The 21196-nt window shown below is 36.5% G+C and overlaps 1 protein-coding gene across 3 annotated transcripts in view; it reads right to left on the bottom strand.

Moving 5' to 3' along the window:
• The window catches only part of jef (major facilitator superfamily domain-containing protein 6 jef), a 113865-nt gene that overhangs the window by 17476 nt on the left and 75193 nt on the right, over positions 1-21196 (bottom strand). For all 3 annotated transcript variants that reach the window (XM_069830849.1, XM_069830850.1, XM_069830848.1), the window contains exons 2-7: positions 19341-19728; positions 10891-11382; positions 5874-6029; positions 4010-4123; positions 1026-1122; positions 642-803 (exon numbers count right to left, since the gene is read on the bottom strand). In XM_069830849.1, the coding sequence (XP_069686950.1) occupies positions 642-803; positions 1026-1122; positions 4010-4123; positions 5874-6029; positions 10891-11382; positions 19341-19728 (1409 nt within the window). The remainder of the gene's footprint in view (positions 1-641; positions 804-1025; positions 1123-4009; positions 4124-5873; positions 6030-10890; positions 11383-19340; positions 19729-21196) is intronic.

Here is a 21196-nt window from a genome sequence, read left to right as displayed (position 1 = left end):
CCTCCACACAAACAATCTTGCATCTTTCTCACAGTTTTCTAGCGGCACATGAGCGTGCGTCGTTTAAAACTCGATCAACCGAGGTTTTCTTATAGCTGTGAACTTAAAAATTATCGAATCTTCCTCGAATTTCAAGGCATATAGGCTATTTCATTTGGTATTTACTTTCAAAAGAAGAAAATGTGAGGAGGACGTTCCTCCCTTCCCTCCCCCGAGAAACCGCCACTGATTTCGGGTGTATGGTACTCCCATCTCAGAAATGGAATTATTCACATTTCCAGACTAGCAGAGTTCAGCAAGGTTTCACTTTATCTATTTGCAGACATTGATTTATTAATCCTTTTCAACTCAAAAGAATAAATTAAGTCACTACATAAATTAATAAAACAAAAACAAAATATTTATACCGGTACCTATCATTTCCACTAATCTCATTTTCTCATAGGAAACTATATTATAGCCTACGCAACAGTTTAGAATTTTATTAAAAATGACACTAATAATTGAATATGTTTGTTTGCAGTAAAGAGTCACAAATATGTTCTTCATATTAATTATTTTTCATATAAATATATAGGTAAAATACTTAGAAAAGTAATCATATAAAAATATATATTATTCAAGAGTTTGAGTATAATTACCAAAATAATTGACAAATATTCCACCAATGACAGCCCCACAACCTCGACCCAGACCATGATGGATTCCTTGCAGAACACCTTGTGCTGAGCTCCGTAATTGCTGAGGTGTGTTGTGGGCGATATAAGAGCAACATGCAGCCCACACTGCTGCATGCGTAATCCCTGAGTAATATGAAAACGTTTTAGTAGGCAGCAACGTTTAATTATATTTGAGATTGAAACTAACTGAAATGTACTTTCTTCAAGTAGGAATAACTCTGTTGCGTGTAATCTTACTTACTTCGAAGTAAATATTAACGATATATCTTGTATATTTCATAATATTTTTAAACTTCTCTACAAGACAAATAAAAGTTTCTTACAGATGAGTTCTTAAATTATTACCTTGCATAAATTCAAAAGGCAGCACCCACCATGGGTTTTTTAACCACGAGATATAGAGGAAACGTAAAACGTTGCCAGCAAGTCCCAAACATAAAACCTGTAAACAGTAACATGTTAAATATAAACTGTATTCAGTAACATTACTGCTCTTATATTATAAAATAAGCATGAGTCATTTACATAGCACAGTTTATTTTATATGTTCTGTTCATATTCTTTTCATAGGGAAATAGTGATTTGGTTATAATGATTTAAAGTAGTGAATGTAAGAACATTTTATTAATAATTTTTCACTCCTACAATTTCGACCTTTCAAATATCGCGCGTCTTGTTATTACTATTGTATAGGCCTATTTGTCTCCGGCGGCGATCTCTTTGACTTACGGGATCACGTATATACAGTCACGAAGCTCAATACGTAGTAAATATGCATCCATAGATAGTTGCTAATCACTAGGATCGCTAATATCGTCTCATTACAGACAATGCAAAATAATACCGGCACAGTCTATTGTTCCTAGCACCCTCACAACTCAAGCTTCGTGACTGGGATCACGAACATCCAGCACGATTTTTTACATCTCACTGACATGTGAATATATACGAGTTGGTATAAGTTTGAACTAGATACATTTGCTTTTAAATGTGTCTGCTTATAGAATTCTTGACACGATTAAACAGGATCAATACTTTAGTCGCACTTTTATTTTAAATTAAACATGTATACTCAGAGAAATCTGAAAATTATTCTCCTGCAGGAAATTCCCAGGCAGTTTTCAGGAAAGTTATAGATGTCATATTTGTTTCCGGTTTCTCGATGTAGCCACATCTTCCGGTGCCGAAATATATTGACGTCTTAATTTCGTTTAGTTCGCGAGTCTATGTGATTGAAACACAAGAAAGTTAATGAACAATTCTGTGATTTTTATTTTTTAATAACGAAAGTAATAAGTAATTTGGTGCATAAATGTTCTCGCATTAAGAAATAATAGAAATTGTATCTTATTTATTTTATTTATTTAACCTTATCTTATGCTTTATTCAGTAGACTGATGGCTTTGATTTAATGTGCATAAAAAGTGCCACCGAAGTTGAGAAGCAGAAAGCGTTCAATTGTATTTTATACTGGAACAACAAATCGTTGCGTAGGTGTAAAGGGTGCGGAAGGGAGGGGGGGGTGTTATCCTGTTTTCCATGTGAAACCTGAATTTGAAGTATGCTATCATTTCTCGACTTAGTCACAGAGGAAAACTCTCAGGACTACTATGAAGAAAGTAAGTTCTGGACATTCTGTTATGAAGGGGGAGACCCGGAACTCAAGTGAACAACTTGGCCTGCACACATTTAAACATACCAAGGAACGCAGTGCACTCTTTATTTATTGTTCATCTTAGTTGCACAATACGGCAGTGATATTACTATTGTTACGGTTTCATCTATAGGTGAGTGATTTTTCTTTTTTTAATGACTAAACTTCAGTTAAGAACTTTTTTAACCTTATGTAATGTCGCTCATTTTCGTTGTACTTAAGAATACAGTGACATGACCAATGACCATTCCGTTCCAAACACGGTGGGAATAACAGCTGAAAGTCTGTAAAAAAACAACTCAGTGCTCCTTGCAGTATTTTCGTCTCCTGAACTTCTTTCGTCAATTTCGATAATTTTTCCTAGACCTCCTTTGTGTTGCGAAATATTTTCTATGTGCAAACTAGGACTTCTCGCACAAAATTTCTCCAGTTACGTACTATTGCTTAATGCAAACTCACATTCTCTTATCATTTCTCTGTCAACAGTGTAATTTATAATTTTATATGTTAATAACTTGGCATGACCTGTCATTAGTCGTCGCTGAGTTCATGTCACTGTTCGGAAGCTGTTCTCTTATTTTACATTGGCATAATAATTTATTACGACTACAATATCCCATGTAATTTAATATTAACCCCTGTTAGAAGTTATTTTGAAGTTGGCCTGCATGCCGCTGATCGTTTCTGAATACTATAGCCTACATACATCCACAAACAGCGGGACTCCCTGGTACTAGTCTGAAATTGTGGGAATAGTACAATACACGGAATAAACTCAAGATGTATAAACATCCTAACTGTATGAATAGGAGATAATTATCAATTTCATTCAGTGATATCGGACTGACAGTTTGTGGGTGGGTAAGCTACACATTTACTTATACCGGAGAACATTTCTAATTACCGATATGTACGGTAGTAAGCAATGACGAGGATATCTTCCCCCAATGGAGGTCCTTTGAACATACATTGCCAAATATAGCCTATACATACAGTATATTTTAAATATTCAGTTTTCAAAATTTTGTTATGATTGATATATTGTCAACCTCTTTATACTCTAACGGGAAAGTATGTGCCCTGAACCTTTACTTATTGCGGGCAGTTGGCGAACTGGCCGATGCTTACCGTACTACATATACCATTATTTTTTATACATTATGGTTTTGCTATGGAATTAAACAGAATATTGTAAGAATAAGAATTAAATCCGGTACCGGTATTAATATATCTAGTAGGCCGAACATTACACGTTACTATGAAATAAAGACTGCTTATAGACCGCCCAGCTGTTCTTGCGCTCTGTGGCATCACTGTCGTTTTTAAAATACGATCTTTCGCAACACATTTTTTTTTCTCTTTCTGCTGGTTTTTACTATCTGTTTAGCAACGCTACGAAGTTGACCAAAGCTGCCGTTACTGAAGGGGAGAATTAAAGGGAGAAAGGAAACTTCTAGTTCTACTCGGAACACACAGTTTTTTTTTTGGGGGGGGGGCGAACAATTCTTAGCAAAATTAATGAATTTGACAAGTCATAATGTCCATTTCGTATAGAAAGACGTATTGTGTGTATGGTATAGTGAAATATGAACTTGTGTAGTGACGTGTATATGATTTCTTTTTCCTGAATTGGGATGAGCTACTGCATCTTGCGTAGATGCATACGTATGCTTACCTTGACATGTCCAATTTGTCTAATCAGTCGAAAGCTGAAGAAGTAAGCAAATATTTCAGATATATGGTTGATAACTGAAGCCACACCAAACAATGTAGGAGATCCTCCATAATCCTGCAAACACAGTGAATGAAACATATACACATTCTCACTATATGAAGTACCCGATAGCCTATAAACAAAAGATTGCGATGCAGTAAAAGTGAATTTCAGTACCGGTATTTTCAATGAAATGCAAGTTTTCAGCGTTCTTGATATCGAGAAATTTGTTTCGGCATGCCGTCTGTGCATAGCGATTTCTCCTAAGATGGACGGGTTTGTTCATATTCAGTATCTACGAATAAATTCAAATGAGAAAGATGCACTTGAAATGTGATAATTATATTAAGAAATGATTGGATCTTTTTTTTTTTTTTTCTTAAAGTGATAAATTAAATGGCAAAGCTAGCATGTTTCCAAAACATTCTTGTCCGAAATTATTTCCACTTTTATACTTCCAACACACAAAAAATAACTTGAAATCTCTCAGCTTTTCTCAAGCTTCTGAGGCAGCGAAACTCATTTCACTCAAGGTCGAGGCCGCAGAGCTCTAATATGTTTTCTGTTCCCGTGTTTTTATTCGGTGAAAAAATGTGTGTATACAGGGTGGAAGTAAAATAACCTTGCAGATTGAAAGGGATGATAGGGTACTCTGAAATGAATACAAAACCTATATTACGTTTTGTGATTAAATGAACGGTTAATTAGAAAATTAAGTTTAAGTTTCAGCAGTCCAGCAACATCGCCGCTAAAGACTGGTTCACAATAAACCGGGAACGGAAACGACGAGAACGGAAATGTTAAAACAAATGTATTTAAATGTGAGCATTCATAATAATTAATTGTGAATGCTCATATTTAAATACATTTATTTTAACAATATTTCTGTTCTCGTTCTCGTTTCCGTTCCCGGTTTATTGTGAACCTGCCTTAATACACATTTCTCGTGATATAGTTGTAAGAGGTCAACGAACTCGTGTCTCTCGCTAGATGAGCTGTTCTCTGGCGCTGTGTTGCAACCAACTCGCACTGTGCAGTGGCATGAATTTAGAGGTTTTTAAAATTAAATTTACACAAAAACCGTCCACACTATTGAAATACGCCAGAAGGATAAATTATTCTTTATTAGTTTTCCTATTGATATGGACAAAAATTACGATTCTACTCGCAAGTTACCGAATAAGAGGGTGTTAAACATTTGGGAAAAATATGTTTTATGAAAAAACTATGAACTCTCCACCAATATGATATGATATAAATATGATACAAAATAAGAGATTACGATGATTTGGGCACCTTAACAAAATGGAAAAAGAAAGGGTGCCAAAGAGAATATTAAATTTAAAAGTGAAAGGAAGACTACCAATGGGAACCACGCGAAAGATGGATAAATCAAATTCAGAAGAACTTACAAGAACGGGGATACAACTGGGATGAAATAAACCGGAAAAAAGCTTGGGAAGGCTCTGAAATCAGCTACAAGGGTCGGTCCGGTTTTTTTGCCACTATTGTACATGCCTAATATGAGGAGACGAGGGGACCCGAAAAAACCTCAACTGCTACCTTTTTTGCCACAAGACAGTGCCACTATGAACCAACCTTAAAAAGTATCTCGTTTTACTTGTTTTTATGAAAAAATTCCCCCCTACTTAGGAATCACTGGTTTAGATTATATGCTATGACTGTGTCGCGGGATTTTACTTTAGTATGCCGCATGTTAACAAAGGTTGAAACACGCTACGTTAGACCTACTTGTAATGTACTCGTATGAATGGATTCTTACAAAAATAAGACTCCAATCTTCGCAATTTCTTATTGTACTAACCTGAAGATGCCAGAAGAGGAAGGTGAAGATGAGACCAATCCCAAAGCCCATGAACCAGGAAACAAACAGAAATGAGCCGCACTTAAGGTTGGCAAATTGCTTCAATACTGTAACCCATTCTGGAATCTCTCGGGTTGTCTGTGCGAACATCTTTGTCTAGAAAAGAAGAAACGATATTTTTAGTTCTGTGTAAATTGATCTTGTGTAGTTTAAAGACTAATGAGAAATGTTTTCTAATGCTAATAATAATGACAAAAGTAATAATAATAATAATAATAATAATAATAATAATAATAATAATAATAAAGTTATGAAAGGTATTGGCGTCAAAACTATATTGTTTGCTTGAAACAAAATTTCGAAAATTGAACTCGTTACATTTCACCAACGAAAATCATCGTGAGTACATATTTGCCGATGGCTGCTTGAAACATCACTTTATTCAATTAATAATTTCCATATTTTATTTCCGACGATATCTTTGTATTAATCGGCGTGGAACTAGTCATTTAAATTATGTTTTCTGCAGATGATATTTTTTTACATGTAACACATTGTGTATTTTTTTAACGCTTTACAATATGTTTTGGAGCTCGTCCAAGGACTATGAAACCAACGCGGACCGTACAATCCCAGAAACAAAAAATGACCCGACTCTTGAAGCTTCTTAAACAGAACACGATTCACACTACAACGGTTTAACGGTTTTCAACCCAATATTATTTGAATAGTTGTTTGTTGTTGTTTGTGTGAATCATGGACCATGACTGAACAACAACAACTTAGAAGATGGGAAAGATTTATGGTCCTGTCAAAGAACAAAATAATTGGAGAATTCATAGTAACTTGGAATTAGAACAACTATAGAAAGAACCTAATATAGTAACTTCGATACAAATTAAAAGACTTGAATGGGTAGGTCACTTAATTAGAATGGAGGACGAAAGAAAGATTGGCGAAGATGATCTTCACTGGAACGCTGGAGGGAAAGAGAGATAGGAGTCGTCCTAGATTGAGATGGTTAGACTGCATTGAGGAAGGTTTGAGGAAAGTGGTAAGAAGGAGATGGAGGAAGAGGGCAGAGGACAGAAGTGATTGGGCTATTGTTTTAAAGAGGCTTTAGCTAAACTATAAGAGCTGTATGCCAAAAGAAGAAGAAGAAGAAGATTGTTGTTTAGTCAACTGTCCGAAGACAGGTTTGAACCTCATAAATGACACCAATAAAACATCACTCATGAGGCAATTAAGCCAGGAGATAAAGGGGTAGGTAACCAGTTCCTTTCCCCCTCCATTGCATACATAGCCGATTAATAACATACTACACTAATTAGACTTCAGATTAGGCTATATAAACCATTATTGTCCTTCCTCCGACACACATCGTCAAGTGAGATGTACTGCCTGGTAACATATATTTATCAGCCATATCCTGAATCAGAGGTAATGAATAGTATTACAGGAAGGTATTTCACAACTAATTAAGGCAAAAAAGCGAGAAATTAATCTGAAAATAAGATAAAATTCATGCTAATAGTCATTATTAAACAAACACGATACAATAAAACCTCTATTATGACTAGAGCCCGGATGTTTGGCGAAATACCTTTTTTACTGCGTGGAAGTAAATCATTATTTTCATATATATAAATGTGATTTGGGGTAAATCAAAGTGATAGGGTCAATTTTTTTTTGTTAATTTTAAAGCAATATTTCTTGTTTACTTGCAATTTTCTAATTAATTGTAATTTAATGTGTATGAAATTTAAATATATGAAACAGCAACTCGTCCAACCATTCATTTCAGTCTACAATTAAAGGACTAATGATTATGCTACCCATGCACGTTCAAAAGTGCCGCGTCCCTTTACTAACAATAGTAAATAAAAATTAATTTATTTCGGTGCTTAGTCTGCTAATAACCGTGCTTTAATACTATTGGTGTAATATGAATGATGATCGACAATCCACAGGTACAAATATAATGTCACATCTTCACGATATCAACAATCAGCTTTATAATTTTAAATATTAAGCTCGTTCTCATAGAAGTTATCACGTAGCATTTTTAATTATTCGCTTTCATATTTTCAAATCTTACTGTACAATTTTGTGCTACACGTGTTTATTATTGTAGGAGAAAGAAATTTGAGTGAGCAACAGTCAATTATTGTCGGGTGACAGAAGATATGAGATTGGTTAGCTAGAATGCCTAAATTCAGTAAACCATTTAAAAGTAAACTTCATGTTTAGTTAGTGAATTTGGTGCCCATGTGTTTTCAACCGATGGAACAGTTTTGTTATGTAAGGTTTGTGGAAAGACAGTTAATCACGAAAAAAAGTATTATATAAATGAACATGTGTCAACTACGAATTAAAAATGTGAGTTATTTTAAATTTATTGCATAAAATATATTATGCCTTTTTAAAATTTATAATGCCTTTTTCAAAATTTATTGTGCCTTTTTTACGTTTTATTGCCTTTTTTTGCCTGTCTATTTTAACTGTTATAAATGCTTAAACATCGGGGCTCTAATTATGACAATTCATCGGAAACATTCCTGTAGCTCTGTGCTAACGTAGTTGCTCTCAGAGTACAAAGTTCAGGATTCGGATACTGTTGAGCAAAGAATTTTTTTAGTTAAATATGCAGGTTAATTTTGTTTACCATCATTCTATTTCACTGCTCTATTTATAAATATCCATCTACTATTACGATATAAAATGAATCTCAATAACTGCCAAAGCGATCTCGTTTGTATTACTGCTTTGGAGAACTAAGCATGCACAATGCGTTGAATCTGGAACTTAGAAAATTCAGGGGGATTATTATTTTTGAAACTGTACATCTCCCTGATGAAAAGCTCTTACGGGTAACATTTGCCGCCAGTATTGCCAATTCAGCGGTTTTCCCGCTAGATCTAGCCTTTTTCAGTGTTAGTTTAGCGGGTAAAATTTATGAAATTTCTATTGCTCATATAGGGATTTAGCGGTCTTTTTTAACACGCACAGCGGTAAAATAATCTTATTTTACATTGACAATATAGCAATTTAGCGGTTTCTGCTCTGTACCTTAGCGGATTTTTAAGAATCGCGTTGGCAACACTGTTGCCGTCACTGGTATACTTTTTGGCTGCAGTCTTGCAACCGATCAACGATAGAACAGTTTAGTGCATTCACGTTTGACCGAGTTCGTGACTCCACCTGAGTCTCAACGCCCGGCGGTTACTGAAGAATGTAATGTTGCAACATGACAGTTGAAGAGATCGAAGGACTACCTGCTTTATATGAGAAATAAAATACAGGACTTCTATTATACGTACCGTCATTTCCCACAACTATAGTCCTGGAACACAACTATGGTCCACGATACAACAATTCAAAGAACAATGTAAAAGTAACATAGACTGTTCGTGGATAGCTGCAGTGGCTTGACTTCAAACTATAGTACAGCAAAAATATAGATAAACGAGGTACTACGTTATGGAGTACACAATTTGAATGGTTGTCTCGTGGACCATAGTTGTATTCCAGGACCATAGTTATGGGAAATGACTGTACTGACCGCTCCGCTGCTGCGGTGTTGTGCTTCTCGGCGGCTGGGCATGTCGCAGCCGGCTGCACTCGTACTTAAAACGTGTATAAAATCACACCTTATAGAAGATGTTGGAAATGTCTTCCTCCCTCGGCTAAACAAGCGTTGTGTTGGGAAAACACATTCTGATTGATACTATTAAGTTCGACCACTGTAATGTTTCTGATTTAATTTGTTCTACCGGTATATACGATATTTAACCTCACAGTAATTAAAATGCTCAATTTAAGAACAATGAAAAGTAGACAAAATGTGTTCTACTCGTAAAAAATCGGATCGATTATTCGTCTTGCGCTAACAGCACAACAGACTCCAACTTTCCTATCATGAAGAGGGATTTCTTGTACACGATGTGAATTTTCAGAAGGCCAATAGCGAGTGTTTTGATTGTTTACGTTTACACGACCAGTCAGGTGGAACCATGCCTCGCCTGAAAAAAACACGAGCTGTGGGTCGATTAAACCTTCAGTCACTGATGGAAAAACATACATTTATTATATGATAAAGGCTCGGTGGAGCGGAGAAAAATTCTCTCCGGCACTGGGATTCGAACTCGGGTTCTTAATGTGTTGGACATTGTGCCACTGTCACACATCTGTGACAGTGCATGAGGGTTGACCACTAAAGGGAAACTAAGAGGTGAAACTTAAACTGAGAGAATTCAATCCGGCATCGGAACTGGAATCCGGCGTGGCTTAGTGGATAAAGATTCAGCACTTAGAGCTGAAAACCCGGGTTCGAGTCCCGGTGCCGGAGAGAATTTTTCTCCGCTCCACCCATCCATTATATGATAATGCAGAATTACTGCATGAAAATATCATATGTACTTCGGTACATCACAATAACACATTTATTATCTTTATTAAAAAAATGAATACAATGAATGTGTTGGACATTGTGCCACTGTCATACATCTGTGATGGTGCATGAGGGTTGGACACTTAAAGAGAAAATAAGAGGTGGAACTTAAACTGAGAGGATTCAATCCGGCATCGGAACTGGAATCCGGTTTGGCTTAGTGGATAAAGCGTCAGCATGTATAGCTGAAAACCCGGGTTCGAGTCCCGGTGCCGGAGAGAATTTTTCTCCGCTCCACCCATTCATTATATGATAATGCAGAATTCCTGCACGAAAATATCTTATGTATTTCGGTATATCACGACAACACATTTATTATGTTTATTTAAAAAATGAATACAACTTAAATATTTGTTCCATCATTTGAATTCGGGGACGCTAAATCAGGTTGCACTGGTGTAGAACAGAAGCTATATGTGTAACAGTGGTTTACATGTATTACGAGTAGGCCTACAATGCATCTAGTAAGGAATGGTGAAAAGAATGGAAGCAGTCAATTACGTGACATGATTGAGAAGTATGTAGAATGTTGTACTACAACCTGACATTTTTTAGATATGCGCTCACCTCTAGTTGGGGTGGAGGTGGCTTGGTGGGGATGGGTATGCTGTTGGTGTCTGCCAGCTGAGGCAGGTTGAGCTGCTGTGCCAGCTGCTGCTGCATCGCGTCCTCATGCGTGAGCACCGGGGGCTGCTTCTCCTGCGTGCTGGGGTCCGGCTCTGGAGGGAAGTCATACTTGAACGTGATCTGCGTGGCCGTGATGAGAGCAGCGCCCATCAACACGGAGAATGTCGCGAAGCAGATTGTGTAGTTCTTCTCCTTAGCGTCTGGCCCACACGGGTGATCTGGGAACGAAGTAGAGTGATCCAGAGCGATGCCCACGAAGAACATAGCAAGTCCCCAGCCAAGAGAACCAAACATGCGCTGGTGGCCGTAGCGGTCAGCGTCCTCGGCAAGGAGAGTGATGACAGCTGAGTCCGCTAGAGTGATGGCTGGGGCACTGAAGAATTCGCCTATTATCACCAGTAGAAGGAGCAGGAAGAAGGCTTTTTGGATGTCCTGTACATAGATGAAGATTAAGTTATTTATCAGATCTTGCTTGTCGAATTATTATTATTATTATTATTATTATTATTATTATTATTATTATTATTATTATTATTACTATAGCACGGTTAGCCGTGCACCTAGATGATCTGCTATTTTCTTTAATAATTGTGTTAATACAGAAGGTTCATGTACTGTACAGGTAAACAGTTGAACGGGTTACCAAAACGTGGCATTTGTCTCGTCCACGAGAGCGTTAGCACAGAGAGATGTGTTAGGGTCAAAGTTACGTGGTCAGTTCAGTTGCGTTTGTACTTCTTACGTGCTGTTTTCCTTCACAATCCCAGCTGAAAGTACTCAGAGTCCATAAAAAATATTTTTACAACTAAGGTAACACAGCATGTGGAAGTTCAGAAATATGACATATTCTAAGATGACAAAAGTTACAAATAGCACAGCTGTTCATAAGGTGGTGAATAAATTGCTTGAAACAGTGAGTGAACAGCGCATGAACTTTCAGAGACGTCATGAAATATTCTCAGATAAAAGTTACTTTTACAAATCGCACTGCTGTTTAGAAACTGGTGCATTAATTGCATGAAACAGAAAGTGAATTAGTAGGGTGAAAGTTCAGAGATAATTTCGCGAAATATTCTCAGATGACAGAAGTTGTAAGTCGCACAGCTGTTCGTAAACTTGTGAACAAATTGCGTGAAACAGGGAGTGAACAATATGTGAAATTTCACAGATGTTTTCGTGAAAGATTATGACAAAACTGCTCACAAACTTGTGAATTAATTGCATGAAACTGGGAGATGAACAACACGTAAAAGTTCTGAAAATATTTCATGAAAGATTTTCAGATGACATAAGTTAAAAGTCTCACAGATTTTCATGATGTGAACAATTTTCGTGAAACAGGGAGTGAACAATATGTGAAATTTCACAGATGTTTTCGTGAAAGATTATTACAAAAACTGCTCACAAACTTGTGAATTACTTGCATGAAACTGGGAGATGAACAACACGTAAAAGTTCTGAGATTATTTCATGAAAGATTTTCAGATGACATAAGTTAAAAGTCTCACAGATTTTCATGATATGATGAATAAACTGCGTAAATCAGAGTGAACAGCACATGCAATTTCAGAGATGATTTTAGGAAATATTCCCAGCTGACAGAAGTTAAAAATCTCACTGATGAATAAATTGTGTGAAAAAGGGAGTGAACAGCATGTGAAAGTTCCAAGATGATTTCAGGGAATATTTCCAGCTAACAGAAGTTACAAATCTCACAGCTGTTCATAAACTGGTGAATAAATTGTATGAAACTGTGAGCGGTTATTTAGCTTGACTAATTTTCCGGTGTTGCACTCGGGTTTGTGTTCCAATCATGCTTGTAATGATTACCTGAATTTTTAAGGTTTTTCTTAATTTTAAGGCTATCCTGTGGTAAATCCTCAGACTTATTTGGCCAAGTAACATCTCACTATTACCAATTATAACGACGCCAAATAATCTCGCAGTTGATAATAGTATCGTTAAACAACCGATTAAGACAGTGAATATACAAGACAACAAGGTTCCCACAGACCTTGAAAGTCAGTGAAGGTCAGGGAATGTCAGAGACATTAAAATTGGTCAGATAATTTGTTTTTATAATATCGTGAGTCAGTGAATTTTTGTGAATTTCACTAAGAGTCTGTCAAAAATATGAATATTGAATGATCGTTCCAATGAAGGTTAACTGAGGGACAATATTTTTCTTCTTTAAAACACTATCATCTGAATGTGAGTCTTTCTTGAAGAAATATCAAATCTCAAGTCCACTTACTCCTTACGTATTCTCAGACTTACAGAATCTGATCAAGAATGTAATGAAACGATTTGTAAAACGAAATGCAATGCCTACCACAATTGAGAACACCCTTTGTCTTGATTTAAATTATGAAACAAATCTGCGTGGGTTAAGAAATGTTGATATTGGATTTCAAACTGAGAAACTTCTTAGAGAGGTGTTGTATCTGTAAGCTAGAATTCTTCAATTCAGAATGGAATGCCAGTAGATATTAAGAAAAATGATAGGAAAGATACTTGAGCGATACTCCTTAAAATATAAACCTGTCCAAGCGTTGTCCTCCTTGGGCCCAATTATTATTCTCAAACAGTCGGATCAGGGAAAAGTAAGACTTAATCTTTTATTAGGTATTTTCTATGTTTAAAAAGAGAGTTACAGAAGATGTTGGGCAGAAAGAAAAGGCTCAATATTGTTCCATGTGCACCGGTTTGTCCAAGTATTGTTAGAAGACTTAACGACTGTTAACAGTTTGTTAAATACAGTTTTTCCATTTGTTCAACACCAGTTTGGCTTAACAGTTTCTTAACCGTTTGTTAACTTTAAATGTAGGATTTCAGGCCGTTAACTCATTTAACAAACAGTTAAACATGGCGGATAACAACACAGCTGTTCAGACAAAAGTTGTGAAAGTAACATGTTATGTTTCTCTTTGAGGAGTGTTTAGAGTAAGGGACGGTTTCACCAAGCTTCAGTAAATCAGTCCAAATGAAACATTAACTAGTACTGAACATTGAAATATTTACACGATTACGTTTGTATGTGAGCTGTCCGTAGACTTCAAGCCTAGCAGCTATATGTGCCTCGTCGCGCTGGTTACGTAATGACAACCCGATGGAGTAGTCAGTAGCGTGTTGGCTTGCCATCCCAGGTGCCCGTGTTCGGTTCTCGGCGGTAACTTTTTTTTTAACGTAACTAATTTTTATACATGTTACCTTTCTTCATTTTTATAATTTTGTGCAGTGGAACTTATTATTTCGCAACTCTGGCTCCACTAGGAGAATTTAAAAAACTCTTGGGAGATCAATTTTCTTCCCGAAATAAAACAAAGATAAACAAACAAATTAAAGAAAAATAAAAGAAATACACATGTGGCTCTAATACATTGTCCACATGCCATCGGCGTCTATCACTGCCTGGCATTTTCGGGGCATTGAGTCCACCAGATCGCGGAAATAGTTCTGGTCCTTAGCGAAATCTTCCCAGGTAACCAGAACTTGATCCCAGAACTGATCTGGATTTTGAGGTGGGATGTCTCGATATTTGTCAATCCTCTTTTTCATGGTTTTTCGTGAACCGTCTTTGAACGTTTATGGCGGTGTGCGCGGGGTGATTATCCTGCTGGAAAATTAAATTTCCATCGGAAAGAAAACGATTATAAATTCCAAGAATCCAGCTCTTTCGCTTCTGTTTTAAGCCAGTGCAAACATATCTTATCACTAGCTATAATATAATTCTAATAAATGAAAGTTAATATACCAATTAAGTTTTGTTATGTTTGAATGCACATTATGTATTAATTTACTAATATTTCTTAGGTACCGGTATGTAGTTATAATAATCACTTTCATGTCTTAAAATAAAACTCAGTTGTATGTTACCTAGTTGAAATAGGCCACTTGTTCCAATTCACTAGCTACTATTAACTCTAGATTCTATGTTACTAGCTCTTCAACTATAGCCGATGTCAATAGTGCTTCAAAATACGCAGTGAGTAAATAATAAAATGTTTCAGCAGCAATTGCTTCTTTAGGACGAAATTACATATAATTTATACATGAACCAAAATTAGAGAATTTTATATGATACGGAATTCTCCTCGGGTTTTCTGTACAGTTGACTACACACATATTCGTGTAATTATTGTCACTGGTGGTCATAATGCTGAGATTTTTCTAAACGGAAATTCATATTTAGCATTATAAAATGTAACCATACATAATAATTATTATTATTCAATAGCAGTCAATGCAACTTTCATTTATCAATTCTCTGTACTGTATGAATCATAGCTACTGTAATAGGTTACGATTTTATACATGTTTCATGACTTACTCCGTAGTACAGAATTTAAATAATAATATCAGCCAATAAGAAGTTGTCTTATATATGCAAAATCATTACCAACTGCTGTTGAGTAATTAGAATAGTATTAACGACAGTTAAAGTTAAGTGTTGGTTATTTTAAACAAAATTATGTTGGAAAAATGGAAAACATTTTAACAAAACGTTAAAAATAAATCAGCTGTTAATTTAACATTTGTTAAGCCAAATTAAACATTACTTGGAAAAACTGGCCATTAATCTTTTATTAGGTATTTTCTATGATTAAAAACAGAGTTACAGAAGATGTTGGGCAGAAAGAAAAGGCTCAATATTGTTCCATGTGCACCGAAGCACATTGTGTTTTGGAAGAAAAGTTCAAAGAGTTCTTGGAAAAGTTTACAAACACATACATCTCAACGTCTTGTTGACTTTGTTTCTTCTATTTTTTGCAGTCAAAAATATCAAGAGCTGTGGCATATTGTGAAATTGTGTCTAAAATGTCTGCATGGTAATGTAATAGTTGAAAATGGTTTTTAATTAATAAATATCTTCTTGTTGAAAACTTATATGAAGGAAGTATTATTTCATAGAGGAAAGTATATGATGCAATTAGGTACTATGGATCTATACAGAAGGTCCCCACAACACAGAAGATGTTGATCTAAGTAAGAAATTCTGAAAGACGCTATGAAGAGTATCTTCAAAGAACTAGACAAAATCAGACTAAAGAAGAGCTGAAAAACGAGAAGTGCAACAGGAAATAAAGATATTGAAGGAAAAAAGAAAAATTATTAGATTAGGGAACCAGAAGAAAGAAGAACCTATTGCAGCTCATATTAACTTATTGCAGAAGAAAACAAGAGACTAGAAAGTGAACAGAGTTACTGCTAATACAGAGGGTTGTTTCCGATCTCTGGAAACGACTTTGAATGACGTCATGTGCGTCAGGAGTCACACAACAGCTAAAGTATGGTGAGAGGTGACACACCAGTAGTGAGTGATTTCAGAGTTCACGGTGTCTCACAGCAGTAATGCCCAAGAAAATCGAGCCTTTTTGGGAGGGGTACATTACGACTCTTTTCGATGCCACGTACAGTTACGTGAAAATCATAGGAGCCTGCAAAAAACGTGGTTTCGTTATTTCCAAGAAATGAATCTTATGTGTACTTAATAAGACTGGCAAAGCTCGGATGAGATTTCCGGAGGGGGAAAAAGCAAAAAAATCCATCCCCACCACAAGTCGCATCCCCCCGAGATGATACAAATGAATGCCATCCGAACTTTACCAGTCTTATTAAGTACACAGAAGATGCATCGAGTACCATGAAATATTTGAGGAGACCTGTTGTACGTGTTGCAAAGCCTTCTCGAGGAGGTCAACGCTGTCACAAGAACGTTTCACCTATCGTGACGCGACGTCGTTCTGGTTGATACGAACTCTACTGTACTTCGTATGACGTGTTTTTCCTTGTCAATCATGACGCAGAACTGTTTGGTGATATAATGATTGAATGAGCTGTTGATGGAATGATGTAAATGCCTGTACTGGGGAAACATGAGAATCCTGAGTAAAACTCCAATTGCGACCTTGTGCGTCATAAGTGTCACTATAGATTTTGTGGAATAATTCAAGTACCTTGAGCAATAGTAACAAATATAAATGACACTCGAGAAGAAATTAAACGCAGGATAAATATGGGAAATTCTTGTTATTAGGCTGAGAAGCTTTTATTATCCAGTCTGCTCTCAAAAATGCTGAATGTTAGATTTTATAAAACAGTTATTATTCTCGATTGTTCTGTATAGTTGTGAAACTTGGACCCTCACTTGAGAGAGGAACAGAGGTTAAGGGTGTTCGAGAATAAGGTGCTTAGCAAAATATTCGGGGCTAAGAGGGATGAAGTTAACAGGAGAATGGAGAAAGTTACACAACCCATAACTACACGTATTACATTCTTCATCTAACATTTAGGAACATTCAATTCAGACATTTTGAGATTGTCAGGACATGTAGCACGTATGGGTGAATCCAGAAATACACATAGAGTGTTAGTTGGAAGACCTGAGGAGAAAAGACCTTTGGGAAGACTAAGACGTGAATGGGAGGTAATGTTAAAATGTATTTGAGGGAGATGGAATATGTTGGTAGGGACTGGATTAGGATAGGGACTGATGGCGGGCTTATGTGAGGGCGGGAATGAACCTCCGGGTTCCTCAAAAGCCATTTGTAAGCATTATATTATTCATTGTAGGCCTAAGTATAATTTTTTCAATTTTATTTACTTGTAGGTTTTAATTAAATATAATAATTTATTTCTTGAGTTTATCGGTCTTTTGTCTATTGCTGAATATTTTTAAACAGCACAACGGTAAATTGATTTCTGAAATCACTTCACGCGATTCGTTTCTTCCACTTAAACTTTAATATTCATCTTCCTTTTGATAGAACATACCTCTTACATCATCTGGTTGCTGGCTAATTCAACTTTATCTCCGTGAGTAATAAGCTAAAATGGAACATCCTGTTATTAAGTTGTTCTGTGCTTACATAGATTTTTTAGCCATTATGTTGCCCTCTTTTTAAATATTTGTTTAAAGAGGAACTTTATTGTAATAAGTTACATTTTAGTTGAACAAAACACGGATAAAATACAGACATAAAACATATGTTGAATATGTCTCCCAATAGAGATTCTATTGACTATTTATGGCAGATTTCTAAGATCAAGATGTCTCTCCCGCTGTAATCTTCGTTCATGTCTTGGAGATAATATATTTTTTGCAGGAATTTAATAAGATGATTAGAATGATCAATAAAAGAACGAAAAGTTTGCTATAGAGTGCGATAAAGATCGTGGGTAACTTCAGGAACTTGAAAATCTCTATGAAATTTAGCATTGCAGATGAACATGTCGCGTCAGCGATCAATCTTTTCAATGGTTGAGTTGTTTGGACTTTTTCCATTGCTAAATTTCGAAAATTGTAGCACGACATTTCGAAGAGTGTCCCTCTCTTCGTCTTCAGGTGAAAAACCTACTATGGGGATCGTTACAAACAGCTAGCCTGTCTGACTGATCGACGACGGAACACCCATGCCATAAGCTATTGTAACATTAAATATAGATAATGAAAAGAAGAATTAAAAAGGATAATTCCGTGATATTTCACACCGACCTGACGATCCCCACAGTAGGTTTTCACCTGACGGCAAAGAGAGATCCACTCTTCGGAACGTTGTGCTACAATTTTTGAAAATTAGTAATGGAAAAAGTCCAAACAGCTCAACCATTGATCTATTCAACGTTGCTGTTTCCCCCCTTCATTCAGATCGATCAATCTTTTGTTGAAGAGTAGTTAAACATTTTAAATAACTTCTGTTGAGTAGGCGTGGTGTTCATTACCTGATCTTGAGCAGTTATAATTAAGCTGTCAGTTTCTGCTTTCAAATGCATAGTGTGAGCCAAATGAAAGTACTGAAAATATTATTATTATTATTATTATTAATCGTCCTCGGTAGCGTAATTGGTATAGAGCTGGCCATCTATGCTCAAGGTTGCGAGTTCGATCCCGGCCGAGGTCGATGGCATTTAAGTGTGTTTAAATGCGACAGGCTCATGTCAGTAGATTTATTAGCATGTAAAAGAACTGCTGCGGGACAAAATTTCCGGCACATCAACGACGCAGTTGCGAGCGTTGTTAAATAAACGATCCCGGCCGAGGTCGATGGCATTTAAGTGTGTTTAAATGCGTCAGGCTCATGTCAGTAGATTTATTAGCATGTAAAAGAACTCCTGCGGGACAAAATTTCCGGCACATCAGCGACGCTGATATAACCTCTGCAGTTGCGAGCATCGTTAAGTAAACCATATTTTGGAATTTTTTAGATTATTCTTATTATTATTATTATTATTATTATTATTATTATTATTATTATTATTATTATTATTATTATCATCTCATTACTATTAGAATGGAAATTATAAAGAAAATAGCTTCATAAATGCTGAAACTTCTTAGTCAAACACGAAACAAACATTTTCTTGCTTATTGTAAACTAGAACAAACCCACCTGTGTGCGGTACACGATGGAGCTGAAGAGTGGAGACACCCAATTGCTGTGAGCTTCTTTGTTATAATTTGCCGCAAACTGTACATTGAGGGGAGATTGTCCTGCTGTCACTCCCTGGTGGAAGGATCGTGTGTGTCGGGACTGGAGAAAGTGCCCGGTGCCCGTTCCTCCACCGTGCAGGTCGCTGTCCACGAGCATGAACAGGGCACTCTTGTCCACCTCGCGCTTGTAAATCCTCTCCTGTTCCACGGGTGTCTTCAATACATAGTAGGTCTGATTCTCCTTCAGGATACACGATGTGGGCGGGGGCTGGATGAAACCCAGTGGAAGAGTGAATATGATCCACGCAGACAAGGACGCTAACAGAAGCACTTTTCCTTTCTGCCACCTGTAATAAACGACACAGATTAATGGCAGGCAGATAAAAACATGGTTAGCAGACAGGTAGTGTGTTTTTTTTATTGTTATTTAAGACACGGTATCAACTACTAGGTTACCTAGCGTCGATGGAATTGGTGATAGCGAGATGGTATTTAGTGAGATTAAGCCGAGGATATCCAGAGGATTATCTGACATTCGCCTTACAGTTAGACAAAACTTCGGAAAAAATCAAGTAGGTAATCAGCCAAAGCGGAATCGAACACACACCCGAGCACAGCTCCGGATCAGTAGGTAAACGTCGGTGTCTAGGTATCAAGGCTGGTCCACAATAAACCAGGAACAGAAACAACAACGGGAACGAGAACGGAAATATTGTTAAAATAAATGTATTTAAATGTGGACACTCACAATTAACGAGAAGCTTACCGGAGGCCGGGAACGGGAACATGAAAATTAATTGTGAATGCTCACATTTAAATATATTTATACATCTTGATTACATAACTTTTAACACTGTATCACTTCGGAATATGTATGATAAGAACTTTGTGTTAAATTTTAACGTACCTTCTTAACATGTTTCGACCTATTTTCGGTCATCTTCTTTATTTTAACAACATTTCCGTTCTCGTTCTCCTTACCGTTTCCGTTCCCGGTTTATTGTGAACCAGCCTTTAACCTTAATCAGCATTTGCGTCCTTGGCTGTTGAAGGAAGTTAGATGTGAAAACAGATACTTTTCTGGGTGAAGTTACTAGAAGTGTGATTTTATAGTTCGTCACTCAGAATTGTGCCTGTCGAACATCATTTCAGCTGTTCAGTGTTTCTTTATTATACAGTTAGAAGTAACTTACTTACAAAAAGCTTTTAGAGAATCCGGAAGTTCATTTCCGACCTCACATAAGCCCGCCATAGATCCCTATCCTGAGCAAGATTAATCCAGTCCCTACCATCATATCCCACCTCCCTCAAATCCATTTTAACATTTTCCTCCCATCTACGTCTGGGCCTTCTCAAAGGTCTTTTTCCCTCCGGCCGTCCAACTAACACTCTATATGCATGCCCTGCCATCTCAAACGTTTAGATTTAATGTCACTAATTATGTCAGGTGAATAATACAATGCGCGCAGTTCTGTGTTGTGTAACTTTCTCCATTCTTTTGTAATTTCATCCCTCTTAGACCCAAAAATTTTTCTAAGCACCTTATTCTCAAATACCGTTAGCCTCTGTCCCTCTCTCAAAGTCAGAGTCCAAGTTTCACAACTACGAGTATACAGAACAACCGGTAATATAACTGTTTTATAAATTTCAATTTTAAAATTTTTTGAGAGCAGACTGGATGACAAAAGCTTCTGAACCGAATAATAACAGACATTTCCCATATTTATTCTGCGATTAATTTCCTACTGAGTGGCATTTATGTTACTGTTGCTCCAAGATATTTGAATTTTTTTCCACCCATTCAAACTATAAATT

This window comes from Periplaneta americana, chromosome 7 (genome assembly GCF_040183065.1).
Source record: "Periplaneta americana isolate PAMFEO1 chromosome 7, P.americana_PAMFEO1_priV1, whole genome shotgun sequence".
Lineage (NCBI taxonomy): Eukaryota > Metazoa > Arthropoda > Insecta > Blattodea > Blattidae > Periplaneta > Periplaneta americana.
Note: the sequence above shows the minus strand (reverse complement) of the source record. Positions and strands in the feature narration are given on the sequence as shown.